The sequence below is a fragment of the Ictidomys tridecemlineatus genome, chromosome 1 (assembly GCF_052094955.1).
Source record: "Ictidomys tridecemlineatus isolate mIctTri1 chromosome 1, mIctTri1.hap1, whole genome shotgun sequence".
In the NCBI taxonomy this organism is placed as follows: Eukaryota; Metazoa; Chordata; class Mammalia; order Rodentia; family Sciuridae; genus Ictidomys; species Ictidomys tridecemlineatus.
Window position 1 is genome coordinate 154014609 of NC_135477.1, and position 26275 is coordinate 154040883.

Here is a 26275-nt window from a genome sequence, read left to right on the forward strand (position 1 = left end):
TTAATTATTTTTACAAATTATTGGAGTTCTAAATATGAGTACATAAATGAGATTGTGTTCAAACATCATCTAAAAAGAAACACAGTCCTATATGAACTGTGCCATATGTGTCCTAAATAGAGCCAGGTTAGATGTCTCCTGTGTACTGTTTTTCCAGACTTCATTTCACATTAACATTATTCACTGCATATTTTCCCACCTCAAAAAATAAGATGCAAAACAAGTTTGCACATTTTTTCTTTTTTTTTTTTTAAAAATCAAATTAAATCAAGATTGTATTGTGTACACAAAAGCTGGCCAGGACTGTCTCTTACAAGATTCCATGCTAGAGATCATCCCCCTGATCTTCAGGAAAAAGTTTTTACAGCACAAAAAGTTACAATGGAGGTGGGTGTCTAAGGTACTTACAGCTAACAAGATTTTGACAATCATAATACAAAGGCAAATAGCAGGTTAAGGATCTACATGGCTAACATTTCAAGGTAAAAAATAAATTCAGCTCCAGACATTAGAATTTATGAGCTTCCACTGAGATTTAGAGAAAATTGTTATTTGGTCATCGGGAGCCAGAATTTATGAGGCATCAGTAAGGTTTTAGAGAGGGTTGTTATCTGGTAAGGGATAGCCAGGCATAGGTGAATTCAAAACACAGGTAGAAATTACAAGCAAGTTTAAAACATCAAAATATTGTCAGGAAAAAGAGAAATTTTAGTTTTCTTACACAAAACAGAAATAAACTTTTTACTTCTAAAAGCTCTAAGAGAAGATTTTATTTTTTTGTATTTTCTCATATCTAATGGCTTCTGGCATTCCTTTGTTTGTGACCATAAATGCTTCTCTTTTGTGTTTATGGGGCTTCCAAAAAATATATATAGATAGATAAGCCCTTCTCAGAGGGAAGATGTTTCTAACATAGCAAGTAACTACCCTTTAACCCACAGAGTCTGACAACCATATTATAGGATATAGACCACCTGCGTACCCTACTGCCTTTGGGCAGCTCCCTGTACAGATGAGACCACCTGAAAAGCCCTGGGAGGGCTAGGGACATGTCTGCCTCAGTCACCATTGTGTTGTTTTAATAAATAACCAGTGAATGAGTAATTTGGAGGGAAAGTCTAAGGCCAGCCTGAGAGTTTTGGGGGACAAGTCCTAGATGATAGTCACTTTATTGCCTATAATCCAATAATTACCCTGGGATGTGTTGGATGCCCCTTACATGTATTAACTGTTATTCAGGGACTCTTTGTATTTCCTATTCAAGTTTTTCTTCTGCTCAGGAGAGATTTCTTTTATTTCCTCTTTTGAAACTTTTTAAATTATTCTTTAGGTTCACCATAACTTACCCTTTTTAAAGAAAAACTATTGCTTATTTTTGTGAGGTCACACACACAAAATGAGAGAACTTAAATGAGAAAAGCCTATGATTCAAACATTATACAGTGTGTATATGTGTCGAAATATCACATGGTACCCCATAAGTATAATTTTAATGTTTTTATGTATCAGTTTTAAAATAAGTTTTAAAATTAAAGGAAAAAAAGAAAACACCAGTTTAAGCAGGTGTGATGGCCACAGATGTAGTTTTTTACAATTTAACTTGCTCTGATCTTTTCTTGTGAACACAAGTTATCCCTATATTGGATCTCTATTAACTGACCATATCCCATTCTCTAGTTTATTTTTTATTTTTATTTTTATAAAAATTGTGGTATTTTTTACATTGTTTTCATAAGTGTCACTTTTTTTCATTTCAGTCTATTATCTTAGCTTATTTGCACTCTAAAGCCCATGTTTTCTTCCAAAAACTTTTTTATTTTATTTTTTGCAGTACTGGGGTTTGAACTCAGGGCTTCATGCATGCTAGGCAAGCACTCTACCACTGAGTTATGCACCCAGCCCTTCAAAAACTTATTTGGGTAATTTCCTCATGAGTTGTAGTGGCTGGGTATAAGAATCCCACTGACAAATTATTAAACTTTACACATTATTAAATCTTTAAATATTGCTCTTGTTGTTCTCTTTTCGATTACTCATCCTGAGTCAGAGCAGGAGTTTCCAAGTTTGGGTGTGGGTGGGTTTCCTTGAAGCTTCTCTGCTTTGGGGACACAATAAGAATCATTGTGTGTACTGAAGTGGGGGTTTTCTGATGAGGTTCACCTCATCACCTTAGGGTGGGCAGGAGGACACGACTGAAATTGCAATATTCCAGGGCACATGGTCTTAATAGTGTTTTGGTCTTGGTAGTGTTTTCTCAGTCCACACTGCTGCTCTAGGAACCAGCTTCAGTATCTAACTTGGGGTTTGGCCAGATCCATAGCATTATGAGGCTTGCTGTCCTCATCCTGGGTATAGGGTGCCTGTCCCGGTTGTGGGATGCCCTGTTGTTCAGGGTATGAACTGAACCCAGGGGAAAATCCCCACCAAAAAACCTCACTGTGGGAAGACATGAGGGCACAGGTATATCCCCAGAAGCTCTGCTCTCCTTCCATTTTCTAGAAAAAGCCTTTGTTTTCAAATCAGGCTGGCAAACCTTTTCAAAGTGCTTTGGGGAGAAGATTCAGCATCCTGCACCTTGTGTTGAGGGTTGGGGTATTTGCCCTTCCCATCTGTGCTGCACACTGCCCTGGGGTGCCTCTGATCTGCCCTGGGTGAAGGACAGTGATCAGAAAGCTTTTGCTCTCTCCTTGGCCTGACTTTACAAGTGAGGCTTGTCAAGTGTGTAACTTAGCGCCTGCTAAGAAGCCTCCAACAACTGTTCTGATGTATTTGATCCTTACTCTCATATAAGGCTTGGCAAGATCCTGTACTATACCAGGGGATAGCTCAGGGTGGGGCCCCTGGCTGACTCATTTTCTCTGATGAACATGCTCCCCCATCATGCTCAGGTGTAAATCTTAGAGAGCTTCTGATCTGAATAACTCCAAGTGAGCATCCTCTGGAAGGCCTAGATTATGTTTTAGATTCTTGCCTGTTATTGGAGGCCTGGAAGGAGTTAGGGATTAAACCTTCTCTCTATCTCATACCCCTCTACATATATTGCAGGAGGCTGATCACAGAGCCCCTGAGAGCTGCCACTGGGAGCTTCAAACCTGCCAATTTATTCCCCATAATAGGAGGCTAGGATATGATTTAAGAGAAGCATAGCATAGAGAATCATCCTGGGGGGACATACAATCTGGGGCTGGCATGAGGGGCACTTGGGAGAGCTGAAGAACCCAAAACCCACTAAAGGTTCTCATGTCCCTGTTCAGTGACCTTGACCCACTGCCAGTCAGCAGTACTCTGAGGTATTGTGAGCCCAAGTGTCCCGTATCATCCAGGTTTTCTGAGGGACCTCAACAATTTTCTACCCAATGTCTCCCAATTTTTAAAAACATGAAGAAAGCCAAATCAAAGGAACTTCTGAAAAAGAGCTCTCAGGCTGCTAGTTAAAGCCCCTGCTTCTCCAAATATTAAGAGCCCTGAATCTCAATTTTTGGCTGCTGAGACCTCACTGCTGGGGCTCAGAGGTTGGAGGAGGCACCTCAGATAATAACCATGATCAGCAGTGTTATTTGCCTTCCCTTAGGACCACCCTCCACAAAGAAGGGAGGTGGGTTTAGCTGGATGGGGGAGGAACCCCACCCTTCCCTGTCTCTCACAGGTTCAGGTCTAGATGATAGATCCTCAGTGTGGTGGTGTCAGAGGTGGGGGAACCTTCAAGAGGTGGGGCTTAGCCAGGCGCAGTGGTGCATGCCAGTGTGTAATCCCAGCAACTCAGAAGGCTGAGACAGGAGGATGGTAAATTCAAAGCCAGCCTCAGAAACTTAGCAAGGCCCTCAGCAACTTAGAGACACCCTGTCTCAAAATAAAAAATGAAAAGGGCCAGGGATGTGGGGATGTGGCTCAGTGGTTGAGTGCCTCTGGGCTCAATCTCCAGTACTAAAAAAAAAAAAAAAAAAGTGTGGCTTAGTGGAAAGTTATTAGGGCATGTTCTCAGAAGAAATTGATATAGGTCTCATGGGACTCTGGAAAGACTGGGTTGTTACATGGCAAGTCCACCCCACATGGCCCTTTCCACATGCAGCCAATTTCCCTTTCTGCTTTTCCACTATGTTGTGATGAAGTCAAGGTGGTCCTCACTAGAGGTCAAATAGGTTGGGCTACCTGAACATGAACTTTGGGCTTCTAAAATTATGAGCTAAATGAACCATTTTCTTTGTAAAATATCTATCTTGGGATATTTTATTACAGCACTAGAAAATGCACTATTACACTGCCATATTCCACTCTTGGGGTGGGGTTCCAAAGAGCCAGTTTCTCTTGTAGTAAAATGCCACTATTTTCCAATGGGCACCTGGGAGGTTAGTATTACTCAGGGGCCAAGTTGAGTCAGCCTCCTGACCAAGATCTAGGTTTACCTGCTTATAGGAGAGGAGACATTTGGATTATATTGGGAAGACAGGACAGGTGAAAAATTCAGTTCAAGGTAGGCATGGAACCCACTCTGGCAAGGATTATACCTGAAATATAGTTCAGGGTGAGTGAAGCAGAACCATTAGAAAAAGGAAGCAAGGCCACTTAACATACCATTGCCTTTGTCTGAGCGCTGCGGGTGGCTGTTAACAGCATTGGGGACCCCGTGGGTGGCCCAGCGTGTGTGGGCAATACCAAAGTGTGTCTCAAACTCCATCTTTAAGTCCATGCTGTCTTGTTCTAAATGAAAGGAAAAGCAATTTGATACACTTTAAAAAGTAATCATTGACACAGGGCTGCTAAGCAGAGGTGGTGCCATCACACCAAGACATATCGTCCAAGCCATCCTCACCATCAGTCCCATATGCCCCACCACAGGAATTTCAGCCAGACCCATGTTCCACCCAGGATGAAGATTATTTAGTACTTTAATAACTTAACTCATTTCTTAACCAAAATAAACTGCCTTTAAAAAGAAAATGATAGCCAGGCATGGTGGTGCACACCTGCAATCTCAGCTACTTTGCAGGCTGAGGCAGCAGGCTCACCAAGTTGAAACCAATGTGAACAACTTAGTGAGAACTTGTCTCAAAATAAAAACGATTGGGAATGTAGTTCAGTGATAGAGTGCTTGCTTAGTAAATGTGAGGTCCTCAGTTTAATCCCCAGTACTGAAGGGAAAAAAAAGAAAATGATATATCACTACTATAAGTAGAAAAGCAATATCATTGGCCAGAAAAATTAAAATAAATACATAACTATTAAAATTTTTTTTAAAAGTCTCCATGTGCCACCGACTCAAATTAACGATCTTACAAAATGTGAATTATTGCAACATGGACTTAACCTTCCTGCTATTTATCCAAGCTTAGATAAATTCATATTTTTAGTCTAGAGTTCTGTTGGAATACAGTATTTTCAAGTGACCCAAGCCGCATCCATTACTCTAATGCAGAACATTTCCTACTTACTGTAAAGTTCTTCATCCAGAGCCTTGACTTTTCCCTTTTTCTTGACTAGCTGAATATGTCTCTCTTTGACTTCATGATTATTCCCATCAATGGCCACACCTGTAATTAAATTTTTTTTTTACATTTTTGATTTTTATTGAAATTGTAAAATGCAAAAATCAATGAGCTTTGATAAGTGCATATACTAGTGTGACCTACACACCTACAAGCTACAGAACAATTCTATTACCCAGAAATATCCCTTAGGTCATTTCCATTCACTTTCCCCACCCCCAAAGAGGCAACGGCCATTCAGTTTCTGCCACAATAAACTAGTTTTGCCTGTTCTAGAACTTAACAGAACTGTGCACATAAACATTACTTTTTATGATGGAGAGTTAAGTTTTGTCTCACACCTTATCAAGATGCACCTCCCTATCTGAAGCTTCTGCATCCATGGGACCAGCTCACTATTGACAGAAAATATTTGAAATGAATAAATAAATCACATCTACACTGAATACTTACAGACTTTTTTCCTGCCCTAAACATGAAAAAAAAAATTTACATAGTATTTACATTGTATTAGGTATTATAAGGAATCTAGAAATGATTTAAAGTATGCAGGAGGATGTGGGAAAGTTATATGCAAATACAATGTTATTTTATAGGAGGAACTTGATCATCTATGAATTCTGGTGTCTGCAGAGGTTCCTGGAGGACAACTGTACTCTCCAGCATTAGGGTCATAGGTGCTGTTTATTATCATTTTTGTTCCCCAGTACTGCCTACCAAAATACAACTAAATAGTTTTCAGGAATCTATTTTGAAAGAAGGAGCCACAACTGTGGCCATACTTCCCAGTAAGCAGAGAAATATATGCTTGGATCCTGGTCTTGGCTGCCCAGCAGGCACTACCACACCTGCTACTAATGGCAATGGGCTTATCCAAGGGCATTGATCCTTTGTGCTCTTTGCATTATATTTTATCTGCACTTTCCATTCACTCACACATTAGTGTGCCTGTGACCTTTTATCTGACTCGCTTTCTCTTAAGAACTGATAGGGATATAAAATTACCTGGTTTTACTCCACTTTTCAGGTTGCTTAATTAACAATGGGGAAAGACTAAATATTCATCTATTTGGCAGGTAGAGGAGGAAACCCTGAGATAGCCATTCAGGGGATGATTGTCAATAATCAGAAAGATATTTAGGAAGAGTTTAGAATAATGGAAATGCTAAATGAAAAAAGAAGAATATAAAATTATAGGAACTGGGAATGTAGCTCAATCATAGAACATGTGCTTAGCATAAGAGAGGCCCTGAGTTCAATCCTCAATACCAAAAAAAAAAAAAAATATATATATATATATATATATATACCCAGACCCATATACACATTGATTACAAAATTGTATAAATATGATAGGGAAAACAAACAAAATCTATGTATAACACCTATGTATAACTGGGGAAGGGTAGAGACCCTTCCCCAGTTCAGACTAGATCAATATACAACAATGACCACATGAAGGGCACCAAGATATTGATGGAAGATACTTTATTGAGGTATGGTTGACATTCGGAAAGTTGTATATACTTAATGTGTACAACTTGATGAGTTTGGAAGTAAGTATTGATCTCCACAATTTATGCCATAAACTTACCCATCTCCAAAACTTTCCTCTTATTCTTATTACTAAAATTATTATTGTGTTATGTGTGTTAAGAGCACTTAATATAAGATCTAGCAAAAAACTTTTTTTAATACCAGGGATTGAATCCAGGGGTGCTTAACCACTGGGCCATATCTCCATTGCCCCCACACTTTTAAAAAAATATTGTTTTAGCTGTTGATAGACCTTTATTTTATTTATGTATTTATATGTGGTGCTGAGAATCAAACCCAGTGCCTCTCACATGCCAGGTAAGTGCACTACTGCTGAGCCTCAGCCCCAATCCCACATACCCTTTTTATTTTTTGAGACAGTTGCTGAGAGTGGCTTTCAACTTATAATCCTCCTGCCTCAGTATCCCAAAACACTGAGATTACTGGCATGTGCCACTCTGCCCAGTGCAAACTTTTTAAGTAAACAGTATAGTATCATTGACCATAGGTGATATATTATTGCACCATCAATAATATATATTTTTGTTTTTGTTTTTATTTTTAACCCTTGTTTCTTCCTTTCTAAGGTTTTTAAAGATAGTTTTCTCAGGGCTAGGGTTGTAGCTCAGTGATAGAGCACCTGCCTAGCATGTGTGAAGCACTGAGTTCAATTCTCAGCACCACATATAAATAAATAAAATAAAGGTCCATTAAAAAAAAAAGATAGTTTTCTCTACTCTTTTATAGTTTTCAAGTTTCTTTAATGAACAAGTGTTATTTTTATATTGAAAAGAAACATTAAGTAGAAGTATCAGAAAAATGCCCAGGTTGTATAAAGCCCCACCAAAAAGGAAATGGGTGAGAGAAGAAGCTGCTCAAGTGTCCCAAGACCATGAGGTGACCTGCAGCCCCTACCTGCCGAGTCGTAGCCTCTGTACTCAAGCCTCTGCAGGCCCTTGATGAGGGTTTCGAAAATCTCCTTCCTTGTCCGAGGGACTCTGTAGTTCATGTAGGCGAAGATTCCTGTTCAAAGAGAAAAAAAAAGTCACATTAAAAAAAAAAATAAATCTCTTATCATCATTAAAAGAAGTACTCCTGGGAATGCAGACACAGATTGCATCTCAGGAAGGCTCTTAGACTGCTTGCAGAGGAAAATGTGGCTCTCCCTGGCATAACTGAAGAATGGCGCTTCCCTCCTGCTTCTAGAAGGGTGTTGTACTTAATCCTTCCCTCTTATGACAAAAATGCTCATGAATCCTGTGCCATGCTCCTTGGCCATGCAATTCCACTGCAGAGAATTTATTCTCTGGATGTACTTGCAAGAAAGCTTTCATTGTGTGGCATTTGTAGAAGTTAGCAAAGCAATCCAGTCATCTTGGGACATCTAAAAGCCCCCAACTCCACGTGTTCTTTGATTTTCACAGAAAATGCCTGAGATGAATCATAAAAGAGTCACAGCAGCCACCTGTGGCAGGTGGGGACAGAAGTTGGAGCCTTTGCTTCCACTTTCCACTTGTCTGTATGGCTTGGAATTGGACTATAAATAAGCACTACTTTTATTACTGCAAGAAAATCCATCTTATGTCCCCTCATGCCCTGGACAATCCTTATTTTCAAGCCAGGCTGGTGAGCCAAGATTTTACTTGACTTTATTTTCTGTATTTGTATTTCAAAGTAATATTTTTTTTCCAAATAGAAAGTAATAATCTGCTTCTCCACATTCTTCTACTCCCCTATTTGCAACTACGCCCTTCATTTGCATCTGCTTCTCTCCTGCTCTGTAAGTGTCCCATTCCATTATTCCCTCTGTCCTTTCAACCTCTTTGTCCCCACTTGGGAAAAAAACTGCCCAATTCAGAGCTCAGTTCCCACCCCACCTTCCAGAGGAGGCTTCTTCTGGCTCTTGACATGAGTGCTCCCATCTCTGGGCAATACTGATGCAAGTCTTGCGTCATGGGCATCTGTATTCCCTGAAAAGAGCTGCTATGGTTTGGATGTTGTTTGTCCCCCCAAAGGTTCATGTGCTGGAAACTTGTCTCCAGTGTGGTGGTGTTGAGAGGGTGGAACCTTTAAGAGGTGGAGCTAGTGAAAGGTAATTTGGTCATGGGGGCTCCACCCTGGGAATGGACTGGTGTTGGCGCTGCAATGTGGTTGGGTCTTGTAGGGGTGAATTAGTTCTCATGAGAACAGGTTGTGATAAAGTCAGGCCACTCCACATGTTTGGTCTCTTTTGCAACTTTTTCCCTTTCTGCTTCTCTTGTTATGCACACATAGGAGCCCTCACCTGGGCCCTGGTGCTATGCTGTTTGGCTCTTTCAGCTACAAGAATCATGAACCAAATAAATTTGTTTACTTATAAAGTTAGCAGCCTGGGAGCTGGGATTTTGGATCAGCGGTAGAGTGCTTGCCTAGCATGTGCAAGGCCCTGGGTTTGATCCTCAGCACCACATAAAAAACAAATAAATAAAATAAAGATATTAAAAAAAAACTATTACAAAAAAGTTAGTAGCCTGTGCTATTTTGTAATAACAACACAAAATAGACTTTGACAAGCACACAGGCTGACATGTCCATACATTTTTCTGTGTTTTGGCACATAATTCTTGTTCAATAAATATATGTAGAATGGAATGACCATAAGTCTGTATTAATGGGAAAAAAGCAATAATATGAAACATGAAGTTATTGGTGTTCAAGGATATTCATAGTAACTGTCAAGTCCATTCAAGCTATTATAATAAAATACCATTGACTAGGTAATTTGTGAACAATGGAAGTATATTCTGCACAGTTCTGAAGGCTGGAAAGTCTAAAGTCAGAGTGCCAATAGATGCCCTGTCTAGTGAAGAATCGCTTTCTCAGGAATAATGGTATTCTCACTCTAACCTCCTTGGTGGAAGGATGAAGGGCCCTCTCTTGGGTCTTTTATAAGGGTACTAATTCCATTTATGAGGGTTTTGCCTCCATGACCTAATCATTTCCCAAAGGTTCCACCTCCTCATTCCATTGCCTTACGAGTGAGAATTTCAACATATTCATTTTGGGGAACATCAACATTAAGATCACAGCAGAAGCTAATCTCACTATGTGCCAGGCCAAGTGTTTCCACAGAAATGTCAATCAAAACTCTCGACAGTCTTCAATGCTGATCCTGCCACTATTTTCTTCTCAACTTAAGCCTGGAGAGGCTGTCATTCATTTAGAGTTGAGAGTGGAACCAAGGAGAACTGACTTTAGGACTTAAATGCTCCTAACACTATAGAGTGCTTCCTCTAGAATTAATTGATGAGGGTTAAAGAAGGTTTATGTTCCCATTGCATTTTGCTGGGATGGCAGGATTAAAATTTTTCCAGCAATGAACCTCAACAGAAGACTCTTTACCTACAGATTACCCAGGACCAATCACAAGTATATACTAAATCACCTACAATACCTCCAACTTTTAAGATTAGATTCAAGTCCTTATAGTGTATCTGAAGGTTGGATCCCCTCATACCAACATTTAACTTACTAAAATTCATCTGCATATACTTGGTCAAAAAATAGGCCATAAAATTAACAGTACTTAAATTATATTTAGCATTCTTAAAAACTGTACATTATTGTATATGAGATATATTTGCACCCACGTATTAAGGTGTGAGGTTTGGATATAAAAATAATGCACAATGTACTTTCTAAGCAGTTACAGAATTTTTTTTTTAATTTTAACGTGGCCAAGGGCAATTTTGATGGTGAGCTATTTTCATCTTCCCTGCTGACCTCAGGTCAGGTGAGAGGTGCTGAATGTAAGGGCTGTGTGTGCAATTTGGGCCCCTCCTCCCTCCCTGTGGGGCTGAGATGTCCCTCCAAAGAAGATCCTGCTACTGCAGGGCTGCTGTTGACCATTTATGATGCCAGGAGCTCACATTTTTTACCTTATACTTCAAACCAAAAAGACATCTAGCCCTTGTATAAATTTTGTCACCTTATTTTTATAAAAAAGACAGTTATCTTTTAATATCAACATTCATTTTTAAAAAATTGTTGATGGACCTTTATTTTATTTATTTATATATGGTGCTGAGAATTGAACCCAGTGCTGCACACATACTAGGCAAGCACTGTACCACTGAGCTACAACCCCAGCCCCAACATTCAAATTTTGACAGCTTTCTTGAGATATAAATATACTTATATATTATAAATATGTAATATTATCTTACAATATTATCTCTTTAAAGCATACAATGCAACGGTTTTTAATGTATTCACAAAGTTGTGCAACTATTTCCACAATGTATATTTAGGTGAAATTCTTCCCAACATTCATTTTTCTGCAACAATGAGAAAGTTCCCTGGATGGTATGGTCAAATTCTAGTCAAAAAAAGGGCACAAAACTATGGGAGACAGTTAGGTGAAGGGTGAAGCAATTCAATGCAGTATTTGGAATTCCTTATTTGGAATTTTGATTTCTGAGGTTTCAATGACCTCATTCTGAACATATTAAATGGAAAATTCCAGAAATGAACAATTCACAAGTTTTAAATTGTATGACATTCTAAGGATGGTTTACCACTCCTGCCCAGGAGGTGAACCTTCCCTTTGTTCAGTATGGCCACACTGTAAATATTCCCCACCCATTAGTCACTTAGTGGCTATCTGCATTATTGGACAGACGGCTACAGTACTGCAGTGCTTGTGTTCAAGTGACTCTTATTTTACTTACTAATGGCCTCAAAGTATGAGAGTATTGCTGGCCACTCGATACGCCAGAGAGGAGCTATAAAGTACTTCCTTTAACTGAAAAGGTAGAAGTTCTTGACTGAATCAGAAAAGAAAAAAGATCATACACCGAGGTTGCTAAGATCTATAGTAACAATCTGAAATTGCAAAGAAGGAAAAAGAAATTCATGCTAGTTTTGCTGTCACACCTCAAACTGCAACCATACAGTATAATTGCTTATTTGAAGTGGAAAAGACATTAAAATTATAGAGTTTGGTACTCTCCACAGTTTCAGGTATCTACTGGGAGTCTCAGAACACATCCCCCACAGATAAGGGGAAACTACTGTAGATCATTATTAGAGTCTTTTTTTTTTTTTTTTTTTATCATTAGAGGCTTTTTAAAATAAACTTTCCTAGCAATCCTGGGAATGTTCCAGAGTTATACCTAAGTTTACTAAGAGGAAGTGATGTGCATTGCAGATGACATAAAGGCCCAGAAAGGAAAAGATTTAAAATCTGGATTATTTTCACATGAAGCCTCTTGGATTCAGCTTGTCATTTTTCCTCTGCAATCCCCCTCTTATAAGCCACATGTCACTTCTGACCACATATCTGGAATGTACATTCTATTTGGCACCTCAGATCCACAATGGCCTCCAAGCTGAGTGCAGGGGGTGCCAGAGGTCCCTAGTAGGCTGGGACCATGAAAGGGTCTTTGTCTTCTGGAACCAGTTTTATTCAAACACAGCTAGGAGGCTCAGTGGCCACTTAGGGCACAGTTTGGAAATTGACTACAGTGAGGGAGGCTGCCAAGGAGTGATTTTTAAGGTCTTCATGCAAGAAGGAATAAACCTAATTTTCAATGTGAAATCTCTATTCAGTAATTTCTTTAATTAATTAAGCACCTTCTCTTTCCTTGTGCAGCTCATCTTCTTGGCTGGATTCTCTATGCACTCCTACTGAAGTGACTAAAACAACATTTATAATGATATTTATTATCAACAGCTCTTATTATTCAAAAAAAGATAATAAAATAACAATTCTCTTTTGGAATCCCTTCCATACATAAATAAAAGTTACAATGAGAAAAGTTAGACAATAGTGAGAATTTAAATTTGGGTATCCTCTTTGGAAAGCAATTTGGCAATCTCTCAAAATTAAAAATGTACCCACATGCTGACCAAAGCTGTTGCACTTCTAGAAATGTATTCAACAGACATATTTGCAGAGACACACACGTGTGTGTGAAAGAATAGCAGCAGTGTTGTTTGTGGTCACTAAAGACTAGAGTCAGTCTGATACTTAACAGGAACCTGTTCAGGGCCAGTGCAGATGCACAGAGCACACTTCAGCAGGCAGTTCCCCCCAGAGAACGAGGTAAAACTGTGCACTCTATTGGAAGCAATAGAAATCTCCAAGTTATGAAGTGAAAAAAGCAACTTGCAGAATATAAGTAAAATTATGCAGGGTTGGGCAAGAAGCTTCATAGAGTACAGTCTTCCCTTGGTTTCCACAGGGGATTGATTCTAGGTTTCCTTGAGGATACCAAAATCTGAAGATGTTGAAGTTCTTTCATTAATGTAACCTACACATATCCTCCTCTTCCCCTCCTTCCCTCCTTCCTTCCTTTCTTCATTTTTACCTGTGCTGAGAATTGACACCCAGGGTCTTGTGCATGCATCCCCAGTCAAATTTTATTTTATTTTATTGTGGTGCTGGTAATCAAATCTAGGGCTTTCTATGTGCTAGGCAAGTGTTCTGTCACTGAATTATATCTCCAGTCTCCTCCTGTATACTTTCAGTCACCTAGAGAATATCTTTCAGTTATCTAGATAACTGATAATACCTAATACAATGCTTACACACCACTTCATTCTCAGGGTCTCTAAATGGTACTCAGTGCATTGAAAGTCCAAATTTTGCTTTTTGGAATTTCCTGGATTTTTTTTTTACCCCAAATATCTTCTATCCAAGGTTGATTACATCTACGGATCAAAAATATTTGGAAGAAAACTTGCATCTGTACTAAACATGCACAAACTTTTTTCCTTGTCATTATTTCTAAACAAGACAATGTAACAATTTACATAGCATTTACATGGTATTAGGTCTTATAAGGGCTCTAGAAATGATTCAAAGTATATGGAAAGATGTGTACAGGTTCTATGCAAATATGGTGCCATTTTATAAGAAACTTGTGCATCTGTGAATTGTGGTATTTTCAGTGGTCCTTAAACCAATTTCCTGCTGATACCAAGAGATAACTGCATCTCTGGAAGGGACCCAAGACCCAGGGGGCAGTGTTCAACTTTGAAAAAGCCCCTGGATATGGGGCAGAAACTTTCTTTTACCACTGCATGTGTCCTCTCTGTACGGTTTGCCATATGCCAGAATATACTTTTTAACTCAGTGCTAGTATATGAATAAGTGTTAAGTACATGATTGTTATCTAAATAGTTAGAAAAGATCTAAATAAGAAAATATTCCATTCTATCATAAGAGGGATGTCCCAGCTAAGGTTCAAGGATCATCAAGAAGAATTGTGTGAATGAGATATAGCCCTGATTCACCCTGATCTCCTGATGGGGACAGTCATCCCAGTAAGGGGGGCTGAGAGTTTGCAAAGACAAGAACAGTGATGGTGAGGCACCTGACTTCTGGTCAAAACTCTGCCTTGCTCGGCTTTCTCGGGGAGCAGTGCCACAGGGCCTCAAATGTCCTGACCAGGCCCTCCTGCCTCTCCACCTTCTGAGCTGGCTCAAACCAACTGGACTTCACTGTGGCTCCCCAGCCTTGTTCACCTGGAGGTGAACAGCCAAAAGAGGATAGAAAGGGCCACCTGAACACACCCTTCCATCCATAAAAAAAAAGATTCATGGTCATGCCACCTGGGTTGGCCTCCTTCTTTTCCCTGCCATTCTCTAGTTATAATAAGACACAGAGATGGTGGTGGCTGAAGACCATGGCCAGAGCTAGTTACTGATCTCTAATCCAACTGGGTTCCTTGATTTCTGTGTGGCCTTGAGCAAGCCATTGAATCCCTGTCATTCAATTTTCTTATTGGTAAAATGGGTGACGGCAGCATATCTACTCACCATGTTGATACGACAATTTAAAGTGTTTTTATAAACCACTTCGAAAAGTGCCTGCTGCATAGCAAGCAGACATTCAGATAAAATGGAGCAAGGAGCTTCCTATTTTTAAAGTGCTGTTGTTGTAAATGCAGGTGTGCCTGCAGTGTGTGGTCATCCCACGAGAAATTATCATTAAGAAAAAACAAGGGAAAGTAGTACTATTTTGTCATTATTTTTTCCTGGGAATTTTGCCTGGACAAACAATGGTTAAGTCAAATGCATGATTTAGCTGTGGCTTGAGCAAGATTTACTTCATTCCATAAACAGTTTTCTGGCCCATGAGGGCCTTGTCATTGTGCTGGGTGCAACAAAGTGCTGATGGTCTTGACAGAGTGGGTCAAGAGAGGACACAGATGTACAGGGGCCTCTTAAGTTGTCAGGGAACTTACAGACAGAGGGGCCAGGGGCTGAGCGGTAGAAAGGGACTTCCTGTTGGGTTGGCTCTTTACAAAGGTTGCTTTGGCTCATTCTGCAGATTTCAGCTGATAGGTTATCCCTGAGACCTAATGCATGCCTTTTCCCCCTTCCCTTTTTATTTCTTATACAGCACTTGCTTTCTTGTCCTTTTGATTTTCCACTGTATTGCAACCTTCATGGTGGGAACACATCCGTCTTATCCACCACTGCATCCCCAGTATCTAGCCCTAGCATAGGTTAAGTGCTCAGTACATAGTTGTTGAATAAATGAATGCATGAATAAATTAATGGGTAGGGATGACCAAAGTCAGTGGCCTTGGAGTTGGGGCTGAGATGCAGCCACACTCAGTCATACATGAGAAGATGTGTTTCCTGGAACTTATATGGGACAAAAAGCCTAGGGAGGTGGGTAGGCTGAGCTGAGGTCCCTGAGTGCCAGTGTTCAGGGTTAACCCCAAGACCCTCAAACATTAGGCTTATGTCCCTCTGCATTATTTCTACACCTATCCTCCACACATAGTGATGATCCTAGGACTGGAATGAGAACCGGTCCTGAGAGAGGGTTCCAGAATTCTGCTGAGTAGGTAGAGAATAAACCACCATCACCACCATTTAAAAAGACTTCTGTGTGCCAGTCTTTTCCAAATCTTATCCTGATGAATCCTCACAACATCCTGTGCTGAGAGATTGTGATTCACATTAATGGACAATCTGAGGTTCCAAGGCCAAACCCTTGAGTAGTTCACAGCTTGGTCTACCTGATTGCAACCCTGGGCTCATCACCATTGCGTTCCCACCCCCAAATTAGCACAGAATCTTATCCCAAGAGGTGAAAAATAGCTCCAATAAAGGGTCACTGGCTTGCAGGAAATGTCCACCTGGAAGAGCTCAGAACTCCCCTGGCTGGGTCCAGGCCAGGTGCTACTGGATAGACATGCCCTTCCTTTGCTCCCTGCCAACTCCAGCCCACCCTGGAACACTCCTGCCTCTCATTCCACATTTCTTTTCCTGTTCAGCCACCTTCCCAGCAGGGCCTCAGTAACTACAGCAACCCAGGCTCCAACTACATTCCTCCTTCCCCTTCTCTTCCCGCCATGGCCCATAGCTGCTATCCTCAGCCTGGCATCCACCTCTCCTTCCATTGAGTCTGACCCATTCTTAGTCCCTCACCCCTCTTCAGTACCCAACCTACAGGTTCCATTTCTGTGGTGTGTCTGAGCAGGTGGCAATTGCCCCTGGATCCTCCATGCCAATTCTCACAAGATGTCTTCTTTATCCCCCTCACCCTAAATGAAAACAGTTTTCTCCTCTGAACTCCCCTTTTTGTTTGTCCATCCTGTTTTTTAAGACATCTGTGATTTTCTACTTTCACTTCTTGCCCCTGACTGGACTCTACCCCAAGGTTGCCCATAACTTAAGAGAGGTGTCATCAACAGATGACTGGATTATAAATAAGCCAAGAGGTCAGGGCAGTAAACCACTTTGAGGGAGAGTCCTTCCCTTTCTAATTCTCTCAGTCTTTCCAAAGAAATCAAGGAGGAAATATCCACAAGGTGCCTCTTCTTACACTTGAAAATTTCCTTGTAGAATCAGTAGGGAACAGGCACCAGGCTAAGAATTTGGAAGCAGTCTTATCAAGTGAAATGCCAAGGCAGGAGGAGTGGTAGGAGAGGCAGCCAGATGGTGGAAGCTGGGCACTCAGAAGGGCTGGACTGGGAGGAGGGTCTGGAAATGGAAGGCTTAGTGAAAAGCTTGAGATCCAGAGTCCATGAGACCTTTTGAAGAAAGAGAACACTCTGCAATCTCTGCAAAAACAGCCTTGAGCCATGCACTCCTCCACAGGTAAGAGAGCCAAGGTGATTTGCAGAAAAGCCTGCTGGGGAGAGAGGGGTTGGCAAAGGCGGGAGGCTGCACTGGCCCAACCACCCCAGCTCAGCCACACTCTATGCCCACACTCCTGCCCTGGAACCCAGAGGTCTCAAATAGCTTTTCAAGGATCTACTTTTAGAACTAATGAGGAAAGTGAATGAGGAAAGATTCCAGAAAGAGAGACACAGAGATAAATACAGAGGGTCTCCTGATATGCTTTTTGAAAGGGGACCATGGCCCAGTGGTTCTAACGCACCTTGGAAGTCTGGGGCTTCTAGCACTGTCTGTACAAGGCTTGAGAAATCAGTCAGGAACTTGAGTTCAAAGGTCTTATGGAGGGCTGGACAGGCAAGGACCTCTCAGGTCCAGGTCTCAGTCCCCAAGAGATAGGTAATGACAATGACCAACTTATGGAAGTGATCCTCCCTGGATTCCCAGCTGTTAAGTAGAACTAGGAGCTCTAAACTCCTGGAATATTCTCTACAATCCTCTGAATGTTTTGGGTGAAGGGGAGGGGTAGTTTGGGGCCTGGATGATGAAGGAAGGTAGTCAACTTCACAATTGGACAGGTTGGGGTTCACAACCCGATTTGATGTTGTTTGGAAAATATCAACATCTCTTTGTGCATGAGTTTCCCAATAAAAAACAGTAACCACCCTGTGGGTGAGAGTGAGCAATCCCACATTGACAGAGGTCTAACTTATACCCCACTCAAAGGAGGGACTTGTTCTATAGGAGCTATATCACCACCCACCCAGGCTGGAACCTTCCCCATACTGAGCTCTCTTTTCTCCCATCATCCATTATTTCTCAGAATTGAAGTGAATGACCTTTTTAAACCATGAAACTAGTGCAGATTAGATGTTAGTCTAAGTCCCAAACTGTATTACTCCTGAATAAAAGTTGGCCAAATGGGTTTCTGTCTTAAGGAATGCTCATATGATTCTGGAGAAAGAGAAAAGTGCTATTGTTGGTTTATTCTCTTGTGCAAGGCACACAGGTGTGGGGGAAGCCAAGGGTGAGGGCTACAGAGGAGGCTGTGTCCTCTCTTACTATCCAGTCCTTGTTCTTGCAGACTGGACAGGGCACTTTATCAGTGAGATGGGGATGATAATTCCTATTGCTTCCTTAAAGATACGAGAGAAAAGGTATAATGTCTCGTGGAAACGTGGTCCCACAGTCAAAGTTCTTAAAGAGAAGGACAAGGGCCTAATGGCCACATCAGCATCCATGTCTGGCTCAGGGTTAGCAGGGGGACTTGACTCCTCTAGGAAGGGGGACTTGGCTCCTCTAATCTTAACCAGCACCAGGCCTCCTTGGGACTCCCTGGGTTAAAATTATCTCCAGATAAATTCACCAGATAACAGTAGACTCTGCTTCCTGTAGTGAACACAGACAAGGCATTTCTATTTTTATTTGAAAAGTTCCTGATGTCCATGTCATTTAAAGATTTCACCAAGAAAAAAAAAATCAGGAAATGCCTTATACTCTAAATTTTATTAAAAGAAATAAGTTTTAAGAAAAAAATAGAAGTTTTATTTAAATTGCCAAAATTCAGCTATAAAAGAAGCCAAACTGTTTTTTTCCCCAGTGAGAAATATTTCCTTTGAAAACTAAAAAAAGAAGCAAGTGATCAGATTAAATTGCCCAGTTGCTCCTGCGCTGAATTCATCTTCAGAATTCTCCCGTATTGATTAGAAACTCCAGTTAATCTCTCTTTATAAATTAATTTTATTAAACACAAAAATAATCCCTTTTTTTTTTTTGGAACCACGAATTAAACCCAGAGGAGCTTAACCCAGAATGTGGCTTAATTGAGCCACATTCCAAGTCTTTTAAAAAATATTTTATCTAGGGTCAGGGTCTCACTGAGTTGCTTAGGACCTTGCTATATTGCTAAGGCTAGCTTTGAAGTTGTGATCCTCCTGTCTCAGGCTCCTGAGCCACTGGGGTTATAGGTGTATGCCACTGCACCTAGCTAATCCCTTCATTTGGAAGCACTGCTTACTGTTGGGCAAAATGGTGTGTGACTGTAATCCCAGCTACTCGGGAGGCTGGGGCAGGAGGATAGAAAGTTTGAAGACAGGCTGAACAATTTAGCAAGACCCTGTCTCAAAATGAAGCAGAGGATGTAGCCTCTTGGTAGAGCACCCGACTAAGCATGCATGAATCCCTGGGTTCAATTCCCAAAAATACAAAAACACTGTTTACTAATGTTATATCACAAAATTTCCAGAGGTTTCTCTGAAGTTGGGAAACCCCTGATAGATCTGACTGACCAATGGAGGAAGCACACAATGTTAGGAAGGAAGAGGAGTAGGGAGAAGGGGGAGACAGCCAGTGTGAGGGAGTTGCTGCTGTGTGCAGACTCTGCTAAATCTAAATTCTTTATCCAAGAGTGCCAATGTCAGTCCTATGGGTGGGGGCTGCCATGTGCTGGAGCTGCTAGCATTGGTTTCCAAGAGCTCACTGTGGATTATCATTTCCCAACTTCAATTTAAGGGCCTCACATTGATGGCCTGACACTAGCCATGGTTGGAGTGGGAAGTATTTGGACTCCAGAAACTAGCAAACCAGAAAGGGTATTGTTCAACATCTATCAGCACATTGCTGGGTAGAGGTCTCTGTTTTACTCTCTTCTGCCAGTGAGGTTACTGAGGCTTAGAGAGGAATAAAGCCTAGCAACCTGACCCCAGAGTCTGTGTCCTCAGCAATTTCAAAGCTCATGAAGAGGACACTTCCTTTTGAGGAAGCCATCTACGAAGTGAAACATTACAAGGAGGAAAGGAGTGTCATATTTGATGATGTGATTTTTAAGAGTTAAAAGTAGGTGAAAAAAAAAAGGTAATCTCTTCCCTGAGTCATTTAATCTCCTTGGATTTCCATTTCCCAAGTTATCACAGTAAATGATCCCTACTCCAGCTGAGACAAGAGGTAAGTCCCCTTTATGAGTGCAAGGACTGCTGTATAGGCAAATGAATTGTGTGTATGAGTGTCCCTGGTCCCTCTTGATTCTGGGGAATAAAAACTATGCCTACTTCTTGTAAGGAAGAGGTAAACAGAGAGAATATGTCCACAAATGGCAAGATGCATTGAATGCCACAGTTATATGAAGTGATAACTGATGTTTAAAGAAACTATTAAATCTGTTTGGTTCAATGGGGGTATGTGGCATCATGCCAGTAAAGAACAGGGTATTTAACTGATATCCACACTCACCTTCTGAACATTATGGGTCCAGTCTGAGAGTGATGGAACAGTGGGACTTATGGGAGGAGGATGCTGGTGGACTTTTGGCTAAGTTCTCATGGCCAAGACTCAAGCATCTGGGATTTGCAATAACAGACTGTCTTGGGGTGGGGGTGGGGGGAAGACACCTAAAAGGACAATCCAACTATAGCAAGATAAATAGCGTCCCTCAAAATACCAGGCCATAATCTCTAGAATCTGTAAAGGCTGCCTTATATGGGAGAAGGTCTTTATAGATGAGAGGAAGTTAGGATCTTAAGATGGGAGATTATCCTGGATAATCTGAGTGCCCTAAAAGCAATAAAAAGTGTCCTTTTAAGAGGGAGGTAGGAGATTTGATGTAGAAGAGAAAGTGATGTGACCATGAAGGCAGAGACTCGAGTGATTCTGTGCCCCTAGCCTGCCATGCCTGTTATCTTCTTCTCTCTGCAGAGATCATACCTGAGCCTGGATCCTTGGAGCACTGCCCCAGGTCCTCCCTTTCCTTCTAGGAAAGTCAGTTTCTTGTGTCTTCTGTGCCAGCATCCTAAACTCAGACTGCTAGGAACCATCAGGTCACATGGGTGACTAAGGCAGCTGGGAGGGGGTTGGAGAATTGGGAAGCTGGAGCCCAGTTCAAGGGTCCACCTATGAACTATTTTGAAATATGGACTCAGGACTCAGGTTGTCTTCAAATCTTCACATCTTAGATTTTTACAAGAGAAGTTAAAAAAAAAACACACCTACTTAAATGAACTCTCCCAATTTTGTAAATTGGTAACTATTTAAAAAAAATGTTTAATGGAACTAAAAGATTTCTAGCTGGCTGGTTTGGCCTTGGACTATCAGACTGTAGCCTGTGCCAGAGATTCCCACTCTGGCAGCATTTACCGGCAGGGTTATATAGTCCCTGGTCAGTGACAGGCCTCCAGACTATCCTTCCAACTCATCTGCCCCTTCTTTGAAAGGGGAATCACACCAACATGATCTTCAAAACCCAAGGGCCTGGAAAATACAGGCCCTCTCCATGAGCAGTCATTTACAAGTGGCTTCATGAAGAGAGAAGGGAAAAAAGGGAGGTCAGAAAATATAGTAACCTTCCTATTGGCAAAGAAAAAAAAAGTTAGCAAAATGCTAGCAACTCTCACATGTCAACAAAACAGGCATGAGTATCTAGTGTCATTTCAGCTAAACTTGCAGTGCCATCTGTCCAGTTTGTGGAGGATCAGTACTTTTGGGTCCTGGTCTTCTGTGGGTAAAGCAACAAAGACATAATCTGAACATGATCAGATTATTGATAAGGAAGGGCCTTTGATCTTGATCCCTGAGGGAACAGTCCAGGAGATCTGAGACCTGAGGCTGCTTTGAATGACAGTAACAGGCAGAGCCAAGAGAAAGGACCTAAAACAATTCCTCTTCAGACACAGATGTGCACGGACCTCTCCAGGCCTCAGTTTCCCCCAATGTAAAGGGAAGAGATTTTTGTTTCTTTCCAGAAGCATTTTCACAATCTTTGCCAATGGAAAGATATTCTTGTGCCAATGGAACAATAATTTCTATACTATTTTCCTGTAAAGTTGACTAGTTTTTCAAAAACTTAATGAATTCATTATAAAAGAAAACCATGAAAGGAAAACTAGTATTCTTTGCCATACATACATGGACTATAATTTGAAAAAACACAGACCAACATGTTTAATTCCAGCCAGTTGTTGCTGCCTGCTGTGAATATGGAATGGCTGCCTCTGGTCAAAGGGTGTTTGTCAAGTGTCAGAGAGATGTTAAGACACATTAACACCAAGATGAGACTTTCTCTTGCTCTACTTCTCTCTCTCTCTCTCTCTCTCTCTCTCTAAGAAAGCATTAAAAACTATGATTTTTTAGATTTGAAGGAGGTAGAGTCCCCCAAAGCACAGAAAGACATAGGAGAAAGTGGGATACAAGTAGGAAGCAGGGTAGTGGTGGTAGTGGGTGGGTGGGTGTGTTGATAAAGGGACATCTGAAGAGGAAAGGGAAGCCTATCTAGTGTCAGAGTCTCCTATGGAAGTCTGGCTCTTAGATCACCAATGAGTCAGTATCTTGAATACTACTCTGAGGGCTGGGAACCTGAAGAGCTTGGGGATCTGGCAAAACTGCCACCTTTGCCTCATCTCTACCCTGCAAAACGCTCCAGGGCAGCCCTACACATTGCAAATAATGTATGGAAGTGCTGAGATTTTGGCTGAAGTTTCAGGAATCTAAACTGATGCCTACTCCACCTAGGTGAGGCTCTCTCTCAAAGTCAGCTGCCTACACCTTGATCTGTCGTTTGTCCGTCCCCCCCCCCCCCCATCGTCTGGCCTGGGATACAAGGCCTGAACAGACCTTGGCCCAGTGCTCACCGCTGGCACTCCCCACCCTGCATCCTTCAGCAAAGTCAGAGAGACGCCTTTCATAGCTTCAAAAGTTCCACCAGGTTCTCCAGCCACAGGAGGCTGGAATGGGTAACTGAATCCTACTCAAGGAGGGGAGGGGAAAAAAGTACAGTGACCTTTTGTCCCAGCAGAAGTTCCCGTCTCTCCCGGCCAGCCAGCGGAGGCGGCCCAGCCAGGAGAGTAAGGAATTACAGATGTGAGCCCAGGGCCATGGCCGCCCTCCCCACTGCCCGGATGCCCAGCGGGACAGCTCTGGACTCCGCGGAAATCTGGACACCGGAGCCGGAGCCCTGCCCAGATGCCTGCCCTGAACTCCTCCTAGTTTAGGGCACAGGCTCGCGGGTCTTTACTGCCATTCCCCCGCCTTGCCGAGAGCTCTTTTCAGCAAAGAAACGTCAACACGGAATCCACCCTTCTAGGGGCAAGAGGTTCATTTCGGGTTGCGAGAAAGACGCGCAGGCCCCTCCCCAGCTCACCAAGCTGCTCTGGATGCCCCGGGGTGAGCCTACTGGGAGCGGGCAGTGGGGTTTCCTGGCCTCGGTGGGCGCGGTGGGCTAAGACACGAGTTGGACACCCTGCTCCCAGTATGCTCGAGCTTGCGCGTGGCCGCCTTTGTGGGCGACTCTGGAGAAGTGGAGAAAAGCGCCCTCGCTGGACATGGGGTGGGGACACCTCTGTGTTGAGGGGGCTCCAGGCCCAGGACCGGACGGATTTCCTCCCCTCTGAGGATGGGTCAGGCCTGGGTCCTCTCACGGTGTCGGAGACCGAGGATGGGCATCCCCCTAACACCTCCCTGGGACACCTCTTGTGGGTCCGGGGGTGGGATGAGGCAGGCCTGATCAATGAAAGCCCCACGGTCTGGCACTAGGGCAGATAGGCTCCCCTCACCAGGTCCCTGCTCTTGGCTCTCTGGCGGAAGCGCTGAGGAGCCTTGGAGGAGGGGTCCGCGGAATGGACGCTGCACTCACCGCACATGGTGACTGCTCCTCTGGGTATCTGCTTGTCTGCGCGGTCGGATACTCCGTGCACTCCGTGCGCTTTGCGCTCCGCGGGCTCAAGCTCGCGCCGCTGGGCCTCTGGCGCTTATAACAGCTAGCCCTCTAAGAGGGGTAGGGCCGGGGCGGGGCCTCTGCCCGCCTGCCAGTTCCCCATTGGTCCCTGGTTGTCTTGACAACTGCGGGGACAGGGCCCCCCAGAGTCTGAGAAGCGGGTGAAGGGCGGTTCCCAGGCGCAAGTCCCGAATGTAATGCAAAGGCGTCGGGCTAGAGTACACCAACTGCCTGAGTTCTGACCTCAAGTCAGCCACTGCCTAGGCGTGGGACTTTGGGCAAGGAAATTATCACTCCATGCCTCAGTTTCCTCATCTGTAAAATGGGGACAACAATAGAACCTACCTCCCAGGTCGTGGTGAGGATACCAACAGTCTGTGTAAGGCACAGCACAAGGTCAGACATAAAAAATGTGCACAAGAAAACCCCTACGTTAGGCCCTTATTATTGATATACACCCTTGTATGAGCCAGACATTTTTTCTGAGTATGAAAAAAGGGGCTCACGATAGACACATAAATCTGCTCCCCCACCCTAGAAGAAAGAATTACTGTCCTTAGGGGAAAGAGGAGAAAATCAGTGCTACTTGAAGATGGAAAAGGACTTTACTAAAACTGGATGGCCACAGCGGTGGCAGAATCCTAACCGGAGATTTACCATGACGCCAGAATTTGGAGGCAGGGATTCCTCAGGTTGGAAGCAAAACTGTGGACGACCCAGAAAGGAGCTGTCTTGCTTGCAGCTGGCCGGCCAGAGAGTCATAGGCCTCCTCAGTCCCAGAATGGCGTGGAGCCTGAATATGACCCTTCTGTGAGTCACCGGGCTGGCGTTCCCTAGTCTTGGTTCCGGCCTCCCCTTCCCTCCCCAATGAACTCCAGGCCCCTAGTCTCCTGAGGAAGGTCACGAGAACTGGCTCAATATTTGCGTACTTTGAAGCCATCTGTGTGTGCATTTTTTTTTAACTTAGAAAAAAAATCCTGAAATTCTAAACAGATCCTCCTGCAGAAGTGTTAGGAAAAAAGGAGAAAGGGAAGAATGAAGTGTTTATGGCTTGTGGGAAATAGCAGAGTTGATTTGATGACCGTAGCATTTATCCCTTTCCCATTACCATGCCAGGTTCCCGTTTGTTTGTTCATTTGTTCATTCATTCATTCATTCCCAAGCACCCACCTCATGCCTGTCCTTGTGCTAGGGACTTGACTAATGGAACAGATCCAGCCTATGCCCTTTTAGCACTTACAAAATGACAGAGAAGGAGACCCTTCACTAATTGTCACACAGATGGACAATTCCAGGTGGGAGAGGGCTGGGCAAGGGTTGGGGAGGGTTGCCAGGCTCTGCCTGGGACTGGACTGGGGCTAAGGCTAGTGCAGGTCAGTTGAGAGTCAAGGTAGGTTACCAAAGGAAGTTAACAGACTAGAGAAGGGAGGAAAAAGGCATGTGCAAAAGTCCCATGTCTGAGGGCCAGAACTAAGATATGGTGGTCAGGATGCTCTACACCATATTGCCCTCCACTGTCTGTAACTGAGGTGGAAACAGGATGATGTCATCAGGCCCCTTTGCTTGCACGAAGGCACCAGGACCCCTGGGTCCCAGCAGAGTTAAGATCTGTTCTCCATCCTTCTTGGGGATTCCCATCTTTATAGTGAGAAGTGGCATGAATGACAGCTGTGGCCCCTATGGAGGCATCTGTAGCAGCTGCCCACCTAACCTCCCTTCTTCTTTGGGGACCAGCCCCCCTAACAATCCTTTGGGAGGGTGGGGCCTGGGCCTGAATAAGAAACCACTAGATGCTCCTGGCCTAAGTGTTGGTTCAGGGATCAGCATGTGGCCTATGCTGATCTCTGGACACCAAGCTCAGAGACATGGGAGAAACCATCAGAAAAGATGAGTTGATCCTCTTCTGGATATGCAGCTGGAGATAGGATAGCCTGATGAGGTTAGGGGTCTTCTTGTCACCTTGGGGTGGAAAGCTTTCTGAGCAATCCAGAGCAGAGCAGATCCTGTAGAATAGAGAAAGATACACATTTGGGGGGACCCTGGATTCAGTCAGGGCTGAAGCCAGAATATACTCTGGGACTTTTCAGTATTAAAATTTCATGGTTTAGGGCTAGGATTGTAGCTCAATGATAAAGTGCTTGTCTAGCATTTGTGAAGCACTGGGTTTGATTCTCAGCACTGCATAAAATAAATAAAATAAAGATCTACCAACAACTAAAAAGAAAAAGAAGAAGAAGAAGAAGAAGAGGAGGAGGAGGAGGAGGAGGAGGAGGAGGAGGAGGAGGAGGAAGAGGAGAGGAGGAGGAAGAATTTCATGGTTTAAACACATTCCCCCAAAAGCATGTGTTGGAAAACATTCCCAACAGTGTTAGAGGTGGGATCTTGGGCAAGATATATGGCTAAGTGGTAGAGCGCTTTCCTAGCATGTGTAAGGGCC

At 42.8% G+C, this 26275-nt stretch overlaps 1 protein-coding gene across 2 annotated transcripts in view; it reads right to left on the reverse strand.

The window, feature by feature from the left end:
• Positions 1–24641, reverse strand: part of Gfpt2 (glutamine--fructose-6-phosphate transaminase 2) — a 51366-nt gene extending 26725 nt beyond the window's left edge. Inside the window, exons 1-4 of one of the 2 annotated variants that reach the window (XM_078050125.1) lie at positions 24496–24641; positions 7935–8042; positions 5430–5528; positions 4573–4698 (exon numbers count right to left, since the gene is read on the reverse strand). In XM_078050125.1, coding sequence (XP_077906251.1) covers positions 4573–4698; positions 5430–5528; positions 7935–8028 — 319 coding nt within the window. In that variant the 5' untranslated portion in view covers positions 8029–8042; positions 24496–24641. Of the gene's footprint in view, positions 1–4572; positions 4699–5429; positions 5529–7934; positions 8043–23757; positions 23949–24495 lie in introns of those variants that run through there. The other variant, XM_005339335.5, reaches the window with a different exon arrangement.
• Between the last annotated feature and the right edge of the window lie 1634 nt (positions 24642–26275).